General features: G+C 40.2%; 1 protein-coding gene across 5 annotated transcripts in view; it reads right to left on the bottom strand.

The window, feature by feature from the left end:
• Positions 1-21196, bottom strand: part of DNAH9 (dynein axonemal heavy chain 9) — a 352397-nt gene that overhangs the window by 124207 nt on the left and 206994 nt on the right. For all 5 annotated transcript variants that reach the window (XM_079135288.1, XM_079135287.1, XM_079135285.1 and 2 more), the window contains 4 exons: positions 18872-19014; positions 17669-17830; positions 17234-17467; positions 4765-5025 (listed from right to left, as the gene is read on the bottom strand). In XM_079135288.1, the coding sequence (XP_078991414.1) occupies positions 4765-5025; positions 17234-17467; positions 17669-17830; positions 18872-19014 (800 nt within the window). The remainder of the gene's footprint in view (positions 1-4764; positions 5026-17233; positions 17468-17668; positions 17831-18871; positions 19015-21196) is intronic.

Genomic DNA, 21196 nt, shown 5'->3' on the forward strand with positions numbered 1-21196 from the left:
CTAGAAGAAAACATAGGGGAGAAATGTATACTATACTGTTCTGGGCAATGATTTTTCAGATTGGACTCCAGAAAAAAACACAAGAAGGCAAATTGGATTACATTGAAAAAAAAAACAAAAAAAAACAACAAAAAAAAAACTTCTGGATAACAAAGGAAGCAACAAAATAAGGAGAGAGCCAATGATTGAAAGAAGATATTTTCAATCCAATTGAGGAATATTAAATCTAAAACATGTAAGGAACTTGACTCAAGAGAAAGAAAATAGTCCAATTAAGAAATGGACAGGGGCCTAAAGGTGTGGTAGAGCACTTTTCTAGCATACACAAGGCCCTGGGTTTCATTCCCAGAACCCCCAAACCAAACTAAAACAAAAGACAGAAGGAAAAAGAAAAGGGCAAAGGACCTGAACAGACATTTCTCAAAAGGACCCACATGAGTGGCTAAGAAATACAAGGGGGGAAAAGAAGGAGCTCAATGTCACTAAATATCAGGGAGATTCAGACTAAACCCACACTGAGGTATCGTCCATACCTGTTAGAATGGCTATTCTAGAAAAGATGAAAAATAAGTGCTGGTGAGGACATGGAGAACAGGGAGTCCTTGCACACTGTTGGTGGGAATGTAAACCAGAACAGACATCATGGAAAGGAGAACTGCCAGATGATCCAGTAATGCCACTTCTTGGTATTTACTCCGAGACTTCAAACTGGTCTGCAAAGAGATGGCTGCACTCCTGGTTTTGTGACAGCACTTATCACACTAACTAAGATGCAAAATCAAGTTAAGGACCCAAGGGTCTATCACTGGATGGGTGCGTAAAGAAAATGTGATGTGTCAAACTCTCAGACAGGGGGAATACATCTAAGTTTTTTGAGGTCTATTTCACCAGTGTGATAATTAAATCCTGTGCATTTTGATATCACTTAGGGAACATATTTCAAATCCTCTCATTATAAAAAGTATTAAGTATTCGAGGTGATGGATATGCTAACTAGCTTGATTCGATCATCCCACATTGAATTAAAAAATCATAACATCATTTCATACCCCATAAATATGTGCAATTATAATTTGTCAATATATAATGAGGACAAATAATAATTAAAAAGATTACTCAGACTGCTCTAATGGGCAAAGAGAGCACTGGAGCAAGGGTGGACAGAGATTTGTAGAGAAATTGTCAATAGCCCTAGAAAGAGATGATGGTGGCTTGGACCAAGTGGCAGTGGTGGAGATGATATAAAGCATTAAAATTCTGGATATATTTTGAAATTGATAAAATTTGTTAATAGATTGTACAGGAGTATAAAGAGCACATTAATTTTATAAAGAGCACATTAATTCCTATTTCCTTTCTTTGTCATAGGGATCAAGAACTTCAGTGACTTGCTGGGTATGATGGTGTATGCCTTAATCCCAACAATGTGGGAGGCTGAGGCAGGATTGCAAGTTTGAGACCAGCCTCAGCAAATTAGCAAGGCCCTAAGCAACTTAGTGAGATCCTGTCTCAAAATACAAAGTAAAAAGGGCTGGAGAGGATGTGGGGGAAAAGGGTACACTAATACATTGCTGGTGGGACTGCAAATTGGTGTAACCACTCTGAAAAGTAGTATGGAGATTCCTTAGAAAACTTGGAATGGAACCATCATTTGACCCAGCTATCCCACTCCCCAGTTTATACCCAAAGGACTTAAAATTAGCATACTACAGTGATGTGGCCACATCAATGTTTATAGCAGCTCAATTCACAATAGCTAAGCTATGGAACCAACCTAGGTGCCCTTTAACAGATGAATGGATAAAGAAAATGTGCTACATATACACAATGGAATATCACTCAGCTTTAAAACGAATGAAATTATGGCATTTGCAGGTAAATGGATGGAACTGGAGAATATCACGCTAAGCAAAATAAGCCAATCCCCCCAAACCAAAGGCCGAATGTTTTCTCAGATATGGGGATGCTAATTCACAATAAGGGGTAGTTAGGGAAGAATAGAGTTACCTGGGATTAGACAGAGGGGAGTGAAGGGAAGGGAGTTCTGGGGGGAGGAAGGAGAGTAGAATGAATTGGACATTATTACTCTATGTATGTGTATGACTACATGACCCGTGTAACTTTACATCATGTACAACCAGAATGAGAAGTTATACTCTATTTATGTATGATGTGTCAAAATGCATTCTACTGTCATGTGTAACTAATGAGAACAACACCACCAAAAAAGGGCTGGGGATGTGGCTCAGTGGTTAAGTGCCCCTGTTCAATCCCTGCTACCAAAAAAAAGAAAAAAAAAAAAAAAAAAAAAAAAAACTTCAGTGACCTCTGTCAGGCCACACAGCAAGTCAGAGGAAAGCACCCGTCATATTTCCATTTCAGCCCTTTTGTGGCAGAAGTATGTGGACTTGCAAGTGCAGCTCTAGTTTAAGTGTCCTATCCTATCACTTTATGAGTTTTTTGGCTATAGCATATGTTTATTTCTATCAGTCAATCAATCAATCAATGAAACATGCAACAAATTATTTATGGGTGTTCACTTTGTTTCAGTTTTGTGGGAACAGGAGTTACAGTGCTGGTTCTAATCACATCATCAACAATGAACATTTACTGGGTGGCTACCAGTTGTTTTCTGCTTTTCATACATTATTTCACTTAATCCTTAAACAACCTAGTGGGGACTGTACTACCATGATCTCCACTTTCCAGATGAGGAGATGGACTCAGAGAAGATGAAGTCATTGCTGAAGCCCACTGCACAGCCAGTGTTTGCACTCAAATAATCCTAGGAAGTGTTATCCTTGTGTTGAAGGATCTTTGGAAAGACATTAGTCTTCTTGGCAAGAAACAATCAGTGAATATGGTGGGGAATGTATAAATAAAATGATTCTGTCTGTTGTGTTCTAGAAACCAGGAAGAGAAGAGAGTGTTCTAGAATGTAAGCTTGGTTTTGAAATATAAGTAGAATTTAGATGGGATGAAAAGAAAGGAGAAATAATCCTACATAGATACAGTCTAAGTGAAGGTCTGCAGATCAACATAGATACTGCTCTGGAGGATCAGAGAAAAGCCTGGCGTGGCTGTACTGAAAGCTGTAGACTGCCAAATAGTGGCATGATAGGACCACCTGGCCCATTCCCTTGGTAACAATTTCCCAATGGAGAAATTGCATGTTTTCAATTGAGGCCAAAGCCCACTGAAAGGTTTTATTGGCCCTAGATTCCTTTACTGATGCGGGTTCCTCCATCCCCCATAATAAAAACAAAAGCTAGAGTAGAATCACGTTTCACAGCAAATAAAAATTTTGTATAACTGTATAGAACTGTATTTTGTAATATAGTTAGTTTAGTCTGATTTGCTGAGGTCCTAAACCAACAGATGCTATGTTCCAAATGAGGTGTGAGGTGGAAGAACTAAAGCAGATTTCAGATGACTAGTGTGTTGACATATAATTCCTTTTATCCTTGACCAGGATAAGAAAAGAGCCAGGAATTTGGAGATTATGAGGGAATTTTTAGAGAGATTTGTGGGTGAGTCTCACCCACTGTGTGTTTAAGGGAGAATGTGGGGTCAGTTAGCCCTTCTACGTAGTATCTAGAAAGAGTGGTTTAAGAAGACGACTTAGTGAGCTTAGTAATATGTTTCTCCTGCAGCTGAGTGACACAGTGGATGTGGTTCCAATTTACACTCCAGAAATTTAGAGTGTGTGAGAAGAACTGTCTAGTTCCCTAAGAATGGAGCTGGAGAGAGCATATGCTGTTGGGTGGCCAATGTGCTCAGGGCTTGTTTGGGGAAAGGGGACATAGGTGTTTTTGAGAGATGAAAGGAGAGTCAACTTGTGGTCAACTTTCATTCTCTCAGGAGAACCAGGAGAAAGCAATCTGCATCCCTCCAATGACTGGGGTGCCTCCAAAGAATCTGTGTGTTCATCCTAATAGAGGAGGTTGGCTTGTCAAGTCAGTCTCTTATGCCATCTTCTAATGACATGGATCTGACTGCCTCCTTTTCCCTCCTGTTTCCGTTGCTTTGCAACTATGATTATTCAAATGGGAAAGAAAGTTAATTGTGAAAAATGAGAAATGAAAGAAAGAAGCTAACTGTGTGTCCTCCCCCCATCCCCAGAATATATTCAAAGGGAACCAAAATATAATTGCCCTAATGAATATATCTCAAAAACCACACTTGTTCCACTGAATGGTTTTATATGTGAATTGAATTTAGTTGATGCAGAGTAACTATGTGTTGCCATTTAGTTGAATACTTAACTAATTTTGATTTTGGGTTTTTTCATAGTCTGGAGCCTACACCTTATTTTAGTCTCATATCTTAAACATTTAAGAAAGAGACTTAGAAAGCTCTTGTACCCTACAGTACCTAAAAGTCAAAAGGACCCTGGGCTGCTAAAATGGAAGATCTTGGGATTGGATTCTTAAGATGTAAGTTCAAGTCCTGGCTCTAATATTTAGACCTGTGACTTCTGGGAAAGTGAGTGTCCTCTCTGAGCCTTGGTTTTCTCATCTGTGAAGTGATTGTTCATGTTCCGGTTGGTTCTATAATTAATATCTTTGGGATTTCATTGGTAGCTCTTGACCCCTGACACACAGTTAAATGAGTATTTGTTTACTTAGTGAATAAAGCAGTGAGAGCTGGGGTGCACCCTAAATCCTCCCAACTCTGCCCTTACATCTCTTGAGGACACCAGGGCAGCAGGGTGTCTCTTGGCCCTCCTTGGAGATAATCAGATGTGGCAGACAACCCTCCTACCTTGTTGAGGGTGTTAAGGGCTGCCTGGGCTGCCGCGAGAGCTGGCTCTGCTTTAGCCAGATCTTCCTCACAGTCTTTCTGCTTCTGCTTCACCTCTAGCATGATGAGGGCCACCTTCCGTTCCTCCCCATCCGCCATGGCTTTCTCTCTGCTCACTTTATCAGTCTCCACGCCTACCACCTGAATCAGTTTGTCTGCATCTTCATTCTTCTGCTTCAGCTCCACTTCCTGGGTAGCCAGCTTGGCTTTCAGATCGTCCACCTGCATCAGAGAAGCAAAAGGCTTAGCAGGAGTAAGGTGGGCATGACTCTGAAGACCTATTTTTTTGCAGCACAGAGAGCCAACTCCTGATGTAAAGGTGCAAAGATACGTACTCAGGTGAAACCCAGCTTTCTGGTCTAGGAAGGAAACTGAACTCTCTCTCCCCTGTGGTGGAATATTCTAAACAACTCTGATACTTCTCCATGATATCCAAATGCTTTAGTCTTCTTCTCACTGACAATGGTATATCTTTTAAAACTTCATGCACCAACATTTTTTACATAGAAAGTCCTTAATAAGGATCAGTTATTTGATTAAAGTTGGCCAATGTGGAATGTGCCTAGAATATACAAAAAGGGAATGTCTATGGTGTAGTCTGAGAGACCAAATATACAAATGGATAATGGCCAGACTGTATATGAAAACAGAACTCTGACCCACAACCTGCAGCAACCTGCCCAGGGAAACTAGCCCCTTATCTACAATAACCACATCAGAAAGTCAGCCTGCTCTAAGCTAGACTATGAGAAGTCAGGTTGCTATCTCCAGTAACAATCCAGGAAGACTAACAATAACCCCTAAAGCAGTCAACCCCCAAAAGCCAGGACTTGATTAATAATGGACAACTTCCTTAATTTTTGTCCCTTATTCCTACAAAAAACCAAACCAAAACAAAACAAAAAACACTTTCCCCTAAGCAGTTATATAGGATGCCCACTTTTAGTGAGCCCATCTGCCTCTCCCTTAGCTCCATTCAGGGGATATGGGAAGTCTTCCCCTTTGTCACCATCAGAATGAGGCAGAAAAGTAGAAGAGCTTGATGACATTTAGTCACAGAGCTAAAATCCAGTGATGGTGGCAGACTCCCTTGCTGTAGCAAGCTCTCATTAAATATCTGGATACTTCTCATTGGCTGGTCTTCATATAGTTCCACACTCCTTACTAGAAATAGAGGACCAGGTTAAAATGTGACAGCAAGAACTCCAAGGGTCCAGGCCACCTGATTCACCATCCAGCCTCTGAAGTCCAACGTTGTTTGGAGGCATAATGAAGTGTGGGAACATAAGTGCTGGTAAACCATCTATTTGTCTCATGAGCTGGGAAGAGGGGGATAGTCTTCTCTTTACACTCAAATCAGCAGTGTGCTGGTTTCGTAATGTGCTTCCTGGACCAGCATCAACTTTGCTTAGAAATGTGTTAGTCATGCAAACCCCCAACCCCTACTCCAGACCTACTGAGTTAGAAATTCTGGAGGTGAGGCCTGGCTCTCCTGTTGATTCTGATGCCCCTCTAGGTTTGAGAATCACTGGTCTAGTGTAACAGCCTTTTCAGATGCATAGGAAAGACACAGACGTGTTTGTTTCATGAAAGTAAAAACGCTATTTGTATTTGCAATATGGTTCATAAACTTTACATTCCAGAATAACCTCTTGCCTTTATTTTCCTGCGGTCTTTTGCACGCAACAAGCAAAGATTACTTCAGAGCTCCTGGAACACGTCAAACAGATTCAAATGCTTTATGATGCAAAATACATAAGGGGGAAAATAAAATTGAGGCTTAGACGCCACTGATAATTCCCTTTTCATGGCAGTTCAAAAGAGAAGAAAAGGAAAGGGGAAAAAAAAGAATGCTCTTTAATTTTGTGTATTCATGGAAACCGGAGACTTTGTGTTAACCTCAAATAGAGGCTTGCGCCCTAGAACTCCTCTTATATTCACATGTTGGAAGGTTAATCTGTTTCCATCTCCTGTTGTTCAGCTGCAGAGAGTTATTTCTACAAGGACAAAGATGCAATTGTAAATCAAAATGATTGAGTTGCATAATCACTCCAGTCAGCAAACACACCAGCAACTTTTTGTTCCTTTTTAAATCTTGGGAGATTTGAGAAAATTGAAGTGGGTTTTTTTTTTTCGATTATTGTTTTGTTTTGTTGATTGCAGATATGGCCTGTGACCTCAAGGCCCAAGGTAAATAATCCCCTGCACTGTGAATGGGAGCTTAATAGCACTTAATCTGTGTGACATGGAGCGACATGAGGGTCCTGCCAGTCAGAATTAGGCCACTCCCTGTGAAAATCAGAGAAGGCTGAACACAGATTCATTTTATGATTCTTTTGCAGTAGAACAGGGGATTGGAATAAATTACATTAAATCTTTCTTTTCTCTTTTTCCTTTATTCAAGATACCTGTCACACTTTGGATCTCACCTTATATAGACAACCCCAAACCTGGGTGGGACCATGAAGAGGGACAGTGCCCTGATCATAGAAGAGACCCTTTCCCTCAGTCCTGCTGGCTCCATGAATTGTGAACATGTGTGGTAAATGGGGGAAAGCTGGATGAGAGGGGTGACAACATGGGGGCACGGGTGGCCCCTTCTTCAAGGACCAAGCACATGATAACAGAGATCAAGTTTCCCAGGGCCTTTCCCCAGAGCTCCAGACTCCTTGGTGGTGATGCTGAGGAGAAATCAGAGGAACTGAGAAAGGGTGTTTTTCTGACAAAACTGCACGTGTCTTCCCACGTTGCCCATAGTGGAAAATTCTGCTGGTTCCTCTAGGTGTTTGCAGAGGGATGGAAAACATCACCATTTTCCAGAGAAGATGAATGAGGGTGATCAGCAGCAATGAATACTGCACTATGGATTGGCAGTCTAGAGAATTCCTCTACTTATTCTGTGTCTCCATAGTCAATCAGCACTTCCTGATAGGAATTTGGATTTCAAGGAAGTTTCTCTTAGGTACATGTGTTTCCCTTCGATCTCTGCTATGTTTCTGTGTCTAGTAAAAACTTTCTATTCCTATTCTGGCAATATAGTTTAATTTTCCTTTGGAAAAATCCACCTTCCCAAGTTCTTATGATTTTGGAGTAGGGTGGACTGATTCCCATTGTCATTTGGTGTTAGTGTGGCTAATGAAAGTACCCAGGTCACAAAGATGGTTGACTAAGGGCAATGACTCAAAGACACTAATCGGAGCCAAGACCATTCACCTGGGAACCTGGCTGAATATACTGGGAAACAGGCAAAGTGGATGAAATATATGCCTGAGCTTGTCATGGGCCATGGGTCTTATCTGCCTGAACAGAGTCTGAGAGAGAGGAAAGGAAGAGACCAGAGCCCAGGAATGGAGGAGTCATGATGTACAGGATATCTTGCAAGAAACTATTTTCAACTGTGTCCAAATGAAGCTCTATCTTTGACTTTTTAGTAGTATGAAACAATTCACCTGATTTTATTTGGTTTCATTGTTTTTTCTAGACCAACTTAAGGTAAATTTTGTTGCCATCAAGTGTCCTGATAACTATTTCATGTGATCTTAAGGTTTTTTCTCTCTTCTTTCTCTCTGCTCCTGTCCCTTCCCATCTTCCTTTTCTTCCTTTCATTTTTGTAATTTTCTTCTTGCTAAATAAATTTTGAGTTAGATGTTTTTTTCACTTGAACCAAAAAAATCCAGACAAATATATCATCATGAATTAATAAACCACTAACTTCAGGTAAGTTTGGTGGCATGAGATTATTTGAAAACCCCAAGATAAGCTGAATTTAATACACATGAATCACAACACTATATTATACCTCATAAATATGTACAAATAACATGTGTCAATCAAAAGAATTAAATTTTTTAAAAAAGTATCCAGATTGACAGACATGTGGATTAAATCCTATATGCAGGGAATTGGCAATAGCCTTTAGGCCTTTTGTGAACATTTCTTCAACAAACAGTCCCCTCTTCCTCACAAATACACCTGAGTTATATATAGAAATGAAGATCACAGTGTCTTCTGACTGTGACAGGGAGGGATAAAGGGCACCCAAGTCAGGTTGGGGACTCTGAATGTGCCAGGAAACAGACCACAGTTTGCACCAACTATGAAGACTGCAGTTTAAGCTGATGTGATGACAGAAGATGACACCTAAGGACCCAGCAGGACCAGCCTCCCTTCATAAGAACCAATGAGATCTGGTAGATCTCAGTTTATTAGCTGCTTCCTGAAATCTCATTCTACCACAAAAAGGAGAAGGTAGAAAGACCCTTCAAAGGATCTGAACTGACTGCCTTCCAAAGACTAAGTTTTTAACCTGTTCCAATTATATAAGAAAATACTTGATGCCGGATAACTTATGAAGTAAAAAGGTTTATTTGGCTCATGGTTCTGGTGGCTGGAGGGTCCAAACAGCATGTCACCAATGTCCCAGTGATGAGGGTGCCCTAGCTGCATCACAAGATGGCAGAAAAGTGGAAAGGGAACTGGCCGTGTGTAGAAGAGGCTAAATATATGCAGTGGCCTCACTTTAGAACAATTTACTCTTTCTGGAGCTAAGGCCATTCATCCTTTCCAGGGCTAGTGACCCATGGCCTAATTACCTTGTATTAGACCCCACCTCTCAAAGTTTCCACTACCTCAACATCACCAGAGTGAGGACCAAGCTTCCACACAAGACCTTAGGAAATACCCAAATATACCTAAGCTACAGCTCCTGAAAAGACTAACATATTAACATGCAAGGTTTCTCTCTTAAATAAACTAGATGATACAGAACTAAGTCAAGTTCAGTTATAGAAAACTGAAGCTACATTTATGATCAACTCTAATTATGAATTATGAGGCTAAAGTTGATAAACTTTAGATTATCATAAATGGTTGATTTTTGTCACTCTTACCGTAATCATTACTACTTTGGATACAACTAATATTGCTAAATAAATTTGAATCCCGAGTCATTTAGCCTGCTCCCACCAGGATTATAAGTATTAAAAACTGTCATTGTCAAGTATTAGGATTCTGATAACAGTATAATTTGAGTCATTATCCTTATGCTATGATTATGATGGTACATGTCAGTCTTTTTCTACCAAAGAAACAGTTGCAAATGAATAGTTTACACCAGAGTTAGGAATCTCAAATTCCATTTTTAACTAGAAGAATCATCATTATAACCATCAATAGGTATTTATAGAATCTAGACCATGTGCCTGTTACTGCCCCAAACTACCCTCTACCCCTACTCTGTACTTGTAGGTGATTTGAGGGCACTTCATTTGCTAACTTATTTATCCAGTCATGGTCCAATGACCTACCCAGTTTTTAACTTATAGAACACTTACTATGTGCTGGTCTCTGAGATAGAATATAAATGGATCCTGGCATTTGTCTTGGAAGAACTGATACCAGCATAGCATGATATATGCAGAAGAAACATATGCCAAGGAAGAAACCTGAGAGAAGGAAATGCATGATGGCTCGGAGATTAGAAAGGGATTTTGGGGATGGATAGCAAATGGTTCAGGAATTGGCAGGGATGAGGTCATAGGTGAGGGCACTTAGAAAGGAGTTTTGGGGGAACCACAAAGAGTGCCAATGAACTCCAGAGTACAGTGTGGAGGAGGGAAAGACTGAAACAATACACAAGGCAGCACTGATCATGAGCGCTGCTGGGATATACTGAGACTGAGGAGAACACTGGTCATTCATTCATTCAACAAAATGTTAAATGGGTGCTCCCTCTGTGCAGGCATTCTTATGCACTTGGGATAAATCAGTGAACAAAACAGACAAGGATCCCTGTCATTACAGAGTCTATAGCCAAAGGATGGAGGTAGATAACAAGCAATAAATGTACCACATAAGTAAATGATGAAGTGTGCTAGTTGAGGGTGTGTGCTATAGGAAAGAGAATACAGTTGGACAGACTAAGGGAAGGGGCTGTCATTTACAATGGGGTCATCAGAATAGGACTCATTGAGAAGGTGGCATTGGGCAAAGAACTGAGCCTTGATGAGGTTAGAGGAAAGATGTCCAGGAGGGAAAAGACTAGTGCAAAGGGCTGGTGTCTGAGCAGAGAACAAAGAGAAAGTCTGATGGGAACCAGATGTCCCAGGGCACGGTGGTAGGAGATGAGGTCTGAGAGTCACAGGGCAGAGCTGGAGAGAAGCCTGGAGCCACTCGGGGTGGGGAGAATGGGAGTTAGCACATGGTTTTACTCAGAAGCGTGAAACAGTCTCACATGTGTTTTAAATTGATCACTTTGCCTGTTCAACTTGACAATAGACTGTAGAGGGACAAAAGTAGGAGCAGATACGTGAGTTTGAAGAGTGTCATGGCGATCCAGGTAAAAGATGTCAGTGGTTCAGACATGGAAGGGGCGGGTAAAATGGATGTGGAGAGATTTAGGGCATACTTTGAAGTTATAGCCCAGAAACTTCTAATGAGTTAGGTGGGAGTATAAGAGGAAGAGAGGAGTGAGAAGAGTCAGGGATGAACCTGAGGATTTTTTCCTGTGTGGATGATGCCATGAATCCTGGGTGAAGCAGGTTTGGAGTTTGGGTGAGACTGAGAGTTCAGCCTATTGAAAAAAATTTCATTAAGAAGTTTCCAACAGAAGACATTGAAAATGGGGATACAGAAGAATGGGCATATTTCAGAGGTATTTAGAAACACACAGGACTTTTTTTTTTCTTTTTAAATTTTTGATACAGGGGATTGAACTCAGTTTTATCACTGAGCCACATCCCCAACCCTTTTAATTCTGTTTTTTTTTTTTTTTAATTTTTTTTTATTTTGAGACAGGGTCTCACTAGGTTGCTTAAGTCCTCACTAAGTTGCTGAGTCTGACAGCTGGTTTTGAATTTGTGATCCTCCTGTGTCAGCCTCCCCAGCTGCTGGGATTACAGGTGTGTGACACCATGCCTGGCTAGGACTTGTTAATTCTTAAATGTCAAAGTGACAGAGTCTAAGATAACCCCCAGGTTTCTGGCCTCGGTAACTGGGTAGCAGAAATATCATTCATTAAAGTTGAAAATACAGAAGGAAAAGATGGATTTTTGTGGTTTTTGATACTGAACCTGGTGCCAGGACTTGGCAGGATAGAGCTGAATTCACTTAACAGTATCATCAGTCCTCTCCTTATTAAATAGAGGCCACCTAAAACAGGAACACAGACATGTGTGCCTTCACCATTGTCTGCTCAAGGACCCGGAATCTCATAAAACAGAATACTGGATCCTGCTCTGTGAGAGGGTCAGAGTGTCTCAGAGCACCTTTCCCATCCCTTACTCCCTGGCAACCATTCTTTGCAAGCACCAATCAGCAATTCCTAGAGGATAAGTTGGTGGGAAATAGAACAGGGAGGGGCTGGTAGGAATGCAGAATGTTCTAGGAGCATTGAAGGTCATGAAGGGAACAAAGGAAGAGGAAGAGGTGGGAGATGTTGAAACAATTGGACAGTACTGCATTCTAGAATTGCATTTTATAAATTCAGAGATTGAGACTGATAGACGAGATGCTACCTTTCTGTAGCAAAGGTACTGAAAGATGGAAAATAACAATCCCCAAGAAAAGGCAATGATGGTCCCCAAGGAATAAAGAAGGACAGGGTGATCCTGGAGGGGAGGAGGGGAAGGCAAACAATGGGTCCTAGGCTCTGGGCTTTCATACTTTCCCAGTAATGCACAGTCCTGGAAGGGAAGGCAAATGAATGGGCTCTGGGTTCTGGATTTTTACCCCAGTAACAATGAGTTTCAAGCTTTTACAACTGTTCCCTGAGTTAGAATGAGTTTTGAGCTTTTATAGCTATTTTCCTGAGTTAGATTATTAACCTGCACAGCTGGTTTCCTGACTGCCCAGTCTGTGGTTAAGTCACACTGAAACATTCTGCTATGATGAACTCTCATTAAGATCTACAAAAAGCAGACCCCTCCTGTAACCAGTCACCATTTTCTCCCCTGAAAATGTGCATGTGCCATCCCACAGCTGCTTAATACAGACAGGGTTTGCTCCCGTTTTCGATTATTTTTGCTTATAGGTACAGTCAGGTAAACTGCTTTTTTTGGTCATGACACAAATAGAAAGACAGTAATATCATAAGATAATTTGTGTGTGCCACTTGCTGTTGAACATTGAATTTGAAATGATCTTACCCTGCCTGAAGGTAAATAAAGAAAAAAAAAGTACAAGTATACTGAACAGAGAAAGAAGGTAATAATAACATCTAGTAGATGAAAAACAACACAACTTCGAAAATGTTCCATTATCGGACCTAGAAAATAATATGGTGGAAACTCTTTGGCATCATCAGTAGAATGGGTTCTGTGAAAGAGTTGCAAGAAAACAGAAATAAAAAAGCAACAGGGTATGGTATAAAGGGGAAAGGATGAAATGTGGAAGGGCTGTTAGGAAATTAAAAATGCAATGGCATAATTAAAGTCTTCATTGCAAAGTACAAGAAGCAGAAGCAGCGTTACATACCAATAAGTTGGTATTGTTGAGGATAAGTTTGAAAAGCTGCCCTAGAATGCAAAGAAAAAGACCCAAGGAATGGAAACAATGAGTGAGAACATAATAGAGGGTACAGGGAACTCATCCAGCAAACCATCCTCTAGGAAGAGGAGCAGACCAGACGAACAAAGATAGATAATACAAGAGGGCTTTCCTTAGTCCAAGAAAGACTGTATGTGGATCACAAGGGCTCATTTCACCCTGCCAAATGAACTCAGATCATTTAGACATGTTATATTTCTGAATCAAGAAACTAAAGTGATGACAATTCCTTTAGGATAATTCCTCCCTTTGCTGATTTGTTGGTCTAGGATCAGACTTCCTTAACAGGACTCCCATAGCACAAGAAATAAAAGCAAGAATCAACCACTGGGATAGATTCAAACTAAAAAGCTTTCTCTCAGCAAAGGAAACTATCAGCAATGCGAAGAAAGAGCCTACAGAGTGGGAGAATATCTTTGCCAATCATACTTCAGATAGAGCACTAATCTCCAGAATCTATAAAGAACTCAAAAAACTCTACTCCAAGAATTCAAATAATCCAGTCGACAAATGGGCTAAGGAAATGAATAGACACTTCACAGAAGAAGATCTACAAGCAATCAACAAACATATGGAAAAATGTTCAACATCTCTAGTAATAAGAGAAATGCAAATCAAAACCACCCTAAGATTCCATCTCACCCCAATTAGAATGGCGATTATCAAGAATACGAGCAACAACAGGTGTTGGCAAGGATGTGGGGAGAAAGGTACACTCATACATTGCTGGTGGGGCTGCAAATTAGTGCAGCCACTCTGCAAAGCAGTGTGGAGATTCCTTAGAAAACTTGGAATGGACCCTCCATTTGACCCAGCTATCCCACTCCTCGGCCTATACCCAAAGGACTTAAAATCAGCATACTACAGAGATACAGCCACATCAATGTTCATAGCTGCTCAATTCACAATAGCCAGACTGTGGAACCAACCTAGATGCCCTTCAATTGATGAGTGGATAAAGAAACTGTGGTATATCTATACAATGGAATATTACTCAGCCATAAAGAATGATAAAATTATGGCATTTGCAGGCAAATGGATGAAATTGGAGAATATTATGCTAAGTGAGAGAAGCCAATCTCAAAAAGCCAAAGGACGAATGATATTGCTAATAAGTGGATGATGACACATAATGGGGGGAGGGAAGGGTTAGTGTTAGGGTTAGAGTTAGGGTTAGGGAGGGGGGCAAGTATGGAGGAAGGAAGGACTGTATAGAGGGAAAAGAGGGGTGGGAGGGGAGGGGGGAAGGGAAAAAATAATAGAATGAATCAAACAACATTACTCTATGTAAATTTATGATTACACAAATGGTATGCCTTTGCGCCATGTGCAAACAGAGAAGCAACATGTATCCCATTTGTTTACAATAAAAAATATAATAATAAATAAATAAATAAATAAATAAATAAATAAAAAGAAACTAAAGTGGATGGAAATCAGTATGGAGGCTCCTCAAAAGGCTAGACATGAAACTACCATATGACCCAGCTATACCACTGCTCAGTATTTACCTGAAGAATTAGTCATCATACCACAGAGATACATGCATAACCCATGTTTACAGCAGCACAATTCACAATAGTGAAACTGTGGAACCAGCCTAAGTGTCCATCAGTGGATGAATGGATAAAGAAAAGGTGGCATATATCTATACAATGGAGTTTTTATTCAACCATAAGGAAAAATGAAATGATGTCATTTGCAGAAAAATGGATGGAACTAGAGACCATTATGTTCAACAAAATAACCCAAACTCAGAAAGTCAAGGGTTGCATGCTTTCTCTCCTGTGTGGAAGCTAGCGAGGAAAAAGGAAAGAAAGATGGGAATGAATCTTTTAAAAATGACAGATAAATTAGTAGAGGAAAAGGACCCAGGGTGGGGGTTGGAAGTGCTGGGGAGTGATATTGGACATATTATACTGTTCTATTGTGTGTTGTGTGCATGTACAAATATGTAACAACATCCCACCAATATGTATGACTATAATGCACCAATGAAAAATGTGGGGGGAAAAAGACTGAAGTGGGGAGGAGGGGTAAGTCAAAAGAGTGATTCCAAAGGCAAAATTCTTTTCTTTAAAAATATTTGCTTTAGTTGTTGAAGGACATTTATTTTATTTATTTATTTATATGTGGTGCTGAGAATCAAACTGAGCGCCACACACAGGCTAGGCAAGGGCTCTACCACTGAACCACAACCCCAGGCCCCAAAGGCAAAATTCTGAGATAAAATAAAAGGCTTAGATATTCACAGGAACACGCGACATCCACAAATTAAGTTGATTACAATTTCATTGCTTTAATGAGGGGCCGGCTCTGCTGCTGGTAAACAGAGAAGAGAAAGGGGCCATCATGGGAGCAGCGATTCTTGAGGAGCCGGAGCAGGGGCGCGCCTGGTGCTGGAGTGGTCCCGATTCTCAAGGGCAGAACAGCAGATTGAAATAGAACTGCTCCATTTTCAAGAGGCAACTAGAAAAGTGTACCAAAGGCAGGATGGAGGCCTTCTTATGGTGGCCAACGACTTAGGAACATTAGAAGAAATGCCTGAAATGAGGCAGAAACAGCATGTTCCAATAGCTCTTTGACAGATAATACAGTAAGAACAGAATCGAAACATTATAACCCTGAAACTGCTTTCTCCACCAGCTTTCATTTTGAGAATGGAAGGTGCTGTGGTGTGCCCATGAATTTTCTCCCAAAGGTTCATGTGCAGGAAGCTGTGTCCCTGGGGTGGTGATGGAATGATTAAGAGGTGGGGCCTAGGTGACAGGAAGTCCACCCTCATGAATGGGTAAATGCCATCTTTCAGGAGTAGGTCTGATTTTTATGGGACTTATTAGTTCACATGAGAAAGGGTTGTCATAAGGGAGCGTGGCATCCCTCCTGAGCTCCTCTTCTGTAGGCACCACATACCTCTTCCGTACATGCTCCTACCAACCAACATAAGGCCTTTATTAGAGCTGAGCAGATGCTGATGCCATGCACTTGAATATCTAGAATTGTTAGCCAAATAAATCTCTTTTCTTTATAAAACACACTACCTCAGGTATTTTGTTACAGCAACACAAAACAGACTAAGGCAGGAGGCAAGTGAATTGGAGAGAAAAGGAGAAGATTGCAAAGAGGAAGAGAGAAGTAGCTCAGGGGATGCCAGCACCAGAGGGAGCAAACCTGACCTGAAAGTAAGGTTATGTGTTTCTGTTGGTCAGTCTTAACTTTTGGTACTGTTTCTGCTGGAGACCCGTGGAAAAACCATAAATGATTTTCAGATCTTGATTGCAATCCCTCCAGTGTACTGGTTTGGGGCCACATCTATTCCTCTTAATATAGGGGACACACCCTATAATGGCTACTGCACCCTCATGGCGACCCCCTCCTCATACGTGGCACTGCCTGACTCACTAACAGTTTACTCAGACCTCCTTGCACTGCCACCCTCTCCTGAAACCTGGGAGGTATGTTCTTACCCAGCAACCAGTTATGTGTAACTCCCTGGTTGGCCTGCTTATCTCTACCTCCTACTGTCAGGGATTGGTTTGTAGCAGTTCTGCGAATGTGATCAACTTGTGTTTTCCATGCAGTCCTATGGAACTCTCCCCTGCGTGAATCCCCCGTGCCTTGTTAATTTTTAAGCTAATTAGCTCCCACCTAGCCCCCATCCTACATAAAACCTGTGTAACCTCCTCAATAAACGAGTTCCTGCTTCACCACGTGCGCTGACAGACCTCCTGGCTCTGGTGTGGTTCCTTAGCCGTTGACACTCATCATCCTGCTTGGCCCTGTATTTTCCTTTGGGCGGGCCCTAAGGAGATACATCGGACCTTGTTGCTCAACAGGGAGCAACATCTTAAGTCCTCTGCAGGCAGGAGAGAGGGGCATTGCTCACCTGGGCAGAGGTTCCATGAAGCTTCAGCAGCCCATTCTCCAGCCGCTCTGTTTTGGACTTCAGCTCTTTTCTGTTCCTACACAACAAGCTCTGATAGAGTCTGATGAACTCCAGGAAGGATTTGGGAGTTGTGTAGTTATAGCGCTGCTCATTGCTCAGATAAGACATGGATGTTTGGTTGACACTTGTGTGGACGAAGGCCATGAACTTGCTAATTGACTGCTTTACTGTGGGCTAAAATAAAGAGCAGAAATAATGAGATCATTTTGCTGTGAAGATGGAAGGTGAGGTCCACCCCAATTGTTCCTTCACCACATGGAAAATGGTGTTCCAACAGATCTGTTTAAGCCTGAACTTTAACCCTGACCTCTGGATGGAATTCCTTGTGCCCTGAGGTGAGGAGGACATTGAGGAGTGTCTCCTTTCCCCTCTCACCTCAATGTTCTCCGTGTTCTGCAAGAAGCGGAGGCTGACAGACTCCAGTGCTTGCTGAGGCCACTCATGAAACCAGTTGATGGCTGTGCAGTTCACAATGGCTGGAAACTTCCTGCTGCGGACCCTCAACTTGTTCCCCACAGGGGAGAAACAGAGAGTCACCTGAGAAATCAGAAGTATGGAGAGAACAAAGAAGGTAGCAGAGAAACACAAAGAAGCAGACATGGCAGGATGGCAGTTAACAAGAATATAAGCCATAAAAGGAAAAAGAACACTCTTTTAGTGTTGGTGGAATTATAAATTAGTACAACCACTATGGAAATCAGTATTGAGGCTCCTTAAAAGATTATGTATGGAACCACCATATGACCCAGTTATACACTGGGTATTTATCCTAAAGAATTAAATCATCTTACCATGGTGATATATGCGTAGCCATGTTTAGAGCAGCACAATTCACAATAGTAAAACTGCGGAACGTGCCTGGGTGTCCATCAATGGATGAATGGATAAAGAAGATTTGTATACATACACAATGAAGATATTTTTCAGTCATAAAGAAAAATGAAATTACCGCATTTGCAGGAAAATGGATGGAACTAGAGGCCATTATGTTAAGCAAAATAAGTCAAAGTCAAAAGGTCAAGGGTCATGTTTTCTCTCATATATGGAGAGGAAAAGAAAAAGGAAGGTGAGGGTGGATCTCCTAAAAATCAAAAGGAGTTCAGTAGACAAAAGGGACGACACAGTGGGAGGCAATGAGGGAGGGGGGAAATGCTGGGGAATGATATTTGTCAAATTGTAATATTGTGTCTGTATGAATATGTAACAAGTCCCATCAATCTGTACAACTATAATGCATAATAAAAACATGAGGGGGAAAAAAAGAAGCAGAAGTGGCTTTGGGTTTCTGATCTCCCAGGGAATTGTGAAACATATCCAGCAAAGAACAGATCCATACATGCTAGCCAGCTTTCCTAGCAAGATATTAAGAAATGCTGGAACTGCATTATGCAAGAGAGGGCACAGTCCATAAAGTAGATGAGAAAGTCATCTTTGCAATGGTGCTCAGGTTGAGGAGGGCACTGCACCCTCACCCCCAGCCAAAGAAAATCAACAAGGACAGCAATGTACTAAATATCAGTAGAATCCCATGAACCATCTCTGGTCCCTGTCTACTCCTATTGGTAAATCTTCCTTTACCTTCAGCTGTCGTCGGACCCGATCTATGAAGAACTTCCAGCAGTTCTCCCTGTTGTCAACCAGACCTTGGCTCCTGACTTCATTCCTCACATTGCTTATGATGTTCTCAATTTCATCATCCAAGTAGAGATCTGGGATCTCTCCTGGGAATAAAGAGCACAGATAGGCAGCTTTGGCAGCTTGCTAAATGATGCAATCAGACATGGGAGGTTATCTTGCCTTGGAGCACAGAGCTCTTGGTGTTTACACCAGGTTCCACCTCTCTTCTGGTGAGCTGGAGAGACACCACTAATGCACCAAACCCAGGATAGGGGAGTGCATACACCAATGGATGGGACGGGGTACAGGGCATTGGCATTGTGCAGGGCATTGTCCTGGCATTGGCAGTTGGTAGCACTTCAATGGTCTTTCCTTCTTTCACATAAAACATTTATTTAGTAATTACTGTATTGTCTACCCTTCTGGAAATTGTGTCCTTAAAGAGCTTAATATTTAGCAGGAGATATAAAACTTATTTAGCTTTAAGACAGTGGGTGAAAAGAGCCATAAGAAACATGTAATGTAAATTCATATATTTCAGAAGCGTGAACTATCACTTTCTATAAGAAAGGAAGTGGAGAAAGCAGTGGTGGTTTCACAGAATCTGGTATATAATAAATATGATACCTAAAGTCCATGGGGGAAAGATGAACTACTTAATAATTCAATATGTAGTAGGGAAAACAAATCTTAAAAAATCATGTTTGGGTTCTTACATTGTATGCTAGGGTAAATTTCAAATGGATCAGTGACTTAACTATTAGGAAAAAATAACATTAAAAAGCAAGGAAATACTCTCATAACCTCTGAGCAGGGAAGGACTTTCTAACTATAACTCAACTAATCTACTCTGACAGAAAGATAAATTTGATGCATAATGTTTGATAAATTTGGCAATATAAATTTTTTTAAAATTCATGGTTGAGAGTTGGGGTCATAGCTCAGTGGTTGAGCACTTGCCTAGCATGTGTGAGGCACTGGGTTTGATTCTCAGCACCACATAAAAAATAAATTAATAAAATAAAGGTATTAAGTCCACCTACAACTAAAATGTCTAAAAAAAAATCATGGTTGAAATACTGTCGGCAAAGTAACAACTACAAAACCCAAGGAAAAATTTAAGAAAATACATATTAACTTGGATTATTATGAAATTGTTAATCTCTTTAATATGTAAAGAAATTCTCTACAAATAAAAGAAGCAAAAATCAATAGAAAGATAGAATGAAGGATATGCAAAGGGAGTTTACAATAAAGAAAATAAAAATGTCTCTTAGACAAATGAATAGAGGTTTAACCTTACTTGTAACAACAGAAATGAATATCCAAACTGCTTACTATTAAACTCGTACAAATTAGGATGGCAAACATGAACACTCAGCCTCACTCATAATAATAGAAATGTACATTAAAACAACACTAATTTCAGATTGGCAAAATTTTGAAAGTTAAATAAAACACTGTATCAATGAGGCAGTATATGAGAGTAAAATTATATGCTCAATCTCACTAATAAATAAAACTTAAGAAATCCTAACATATAAAAATCAATATGTGGTGACTAAGTACAGTTTATCCTGGAAATGTGAAGTTAGCAAAATACCAGAGAAATCTATGAAAATAATTCACTGTTAACAGATTAAAGAAGTAAAATAACATGACCCCTGAAATAGATGCATAAAATTTCTAAAACACTCTTGAAAATCTAGCAATAAAAAAATTTTATCTTAAACTGATAATAGATATATCAACTCCAAAATAAACATTCAAGTAGTAAAATATTTAATATTCCTTTTAAAATCAAGAACAAGACAAACACAACTGCTATCTTGTTTTCTGTTTAACATTATACAGGAGGTCCTAAACTGTAAAAAGTTGAGAAAAATAAATAAAATGTATAAGGATAGTTTAAAAAGTAATAAAACTATTATTGTTTGAAATCTAATTTTATACATAGAAAACCTAAGAGAATATGCACATAAATAATCAGAACTCATAAGAATGTTCAACAAAAAACTTACTGCATACAAAATCAATATTGGAAATTAAATTGCATTTCTGTTCTCTAGCAAAAAAAAAAAGGCAATTTAGAAGTTACCATTTAGAATACCAACAAATATTATAAGCAGCTAAGTAATAAATATATAAAATGATGTGCAAGAGCTTAATGAAAAAACCAACATACTACTGAATGGAATAAATGAAACCCTTAATAAGTGGAGAGAAATACCATGTTTATGAGGGATGATGTTGTAGTACTAATATTACAAAAATGCAATTCCAATA

The sequence above is a fragment of the Sciurus vulgaris genome (genome assembly GCF_902686455.1).
Source record: "Sciurus vulgaris genome assembly, chromosome: 3".
Lineage (NCBI taxonomy): Eukaryota > Metazoa > Chordata > Mammalia > Rodentia > Sciuridae > Sciurus > Sciurus vulgaris.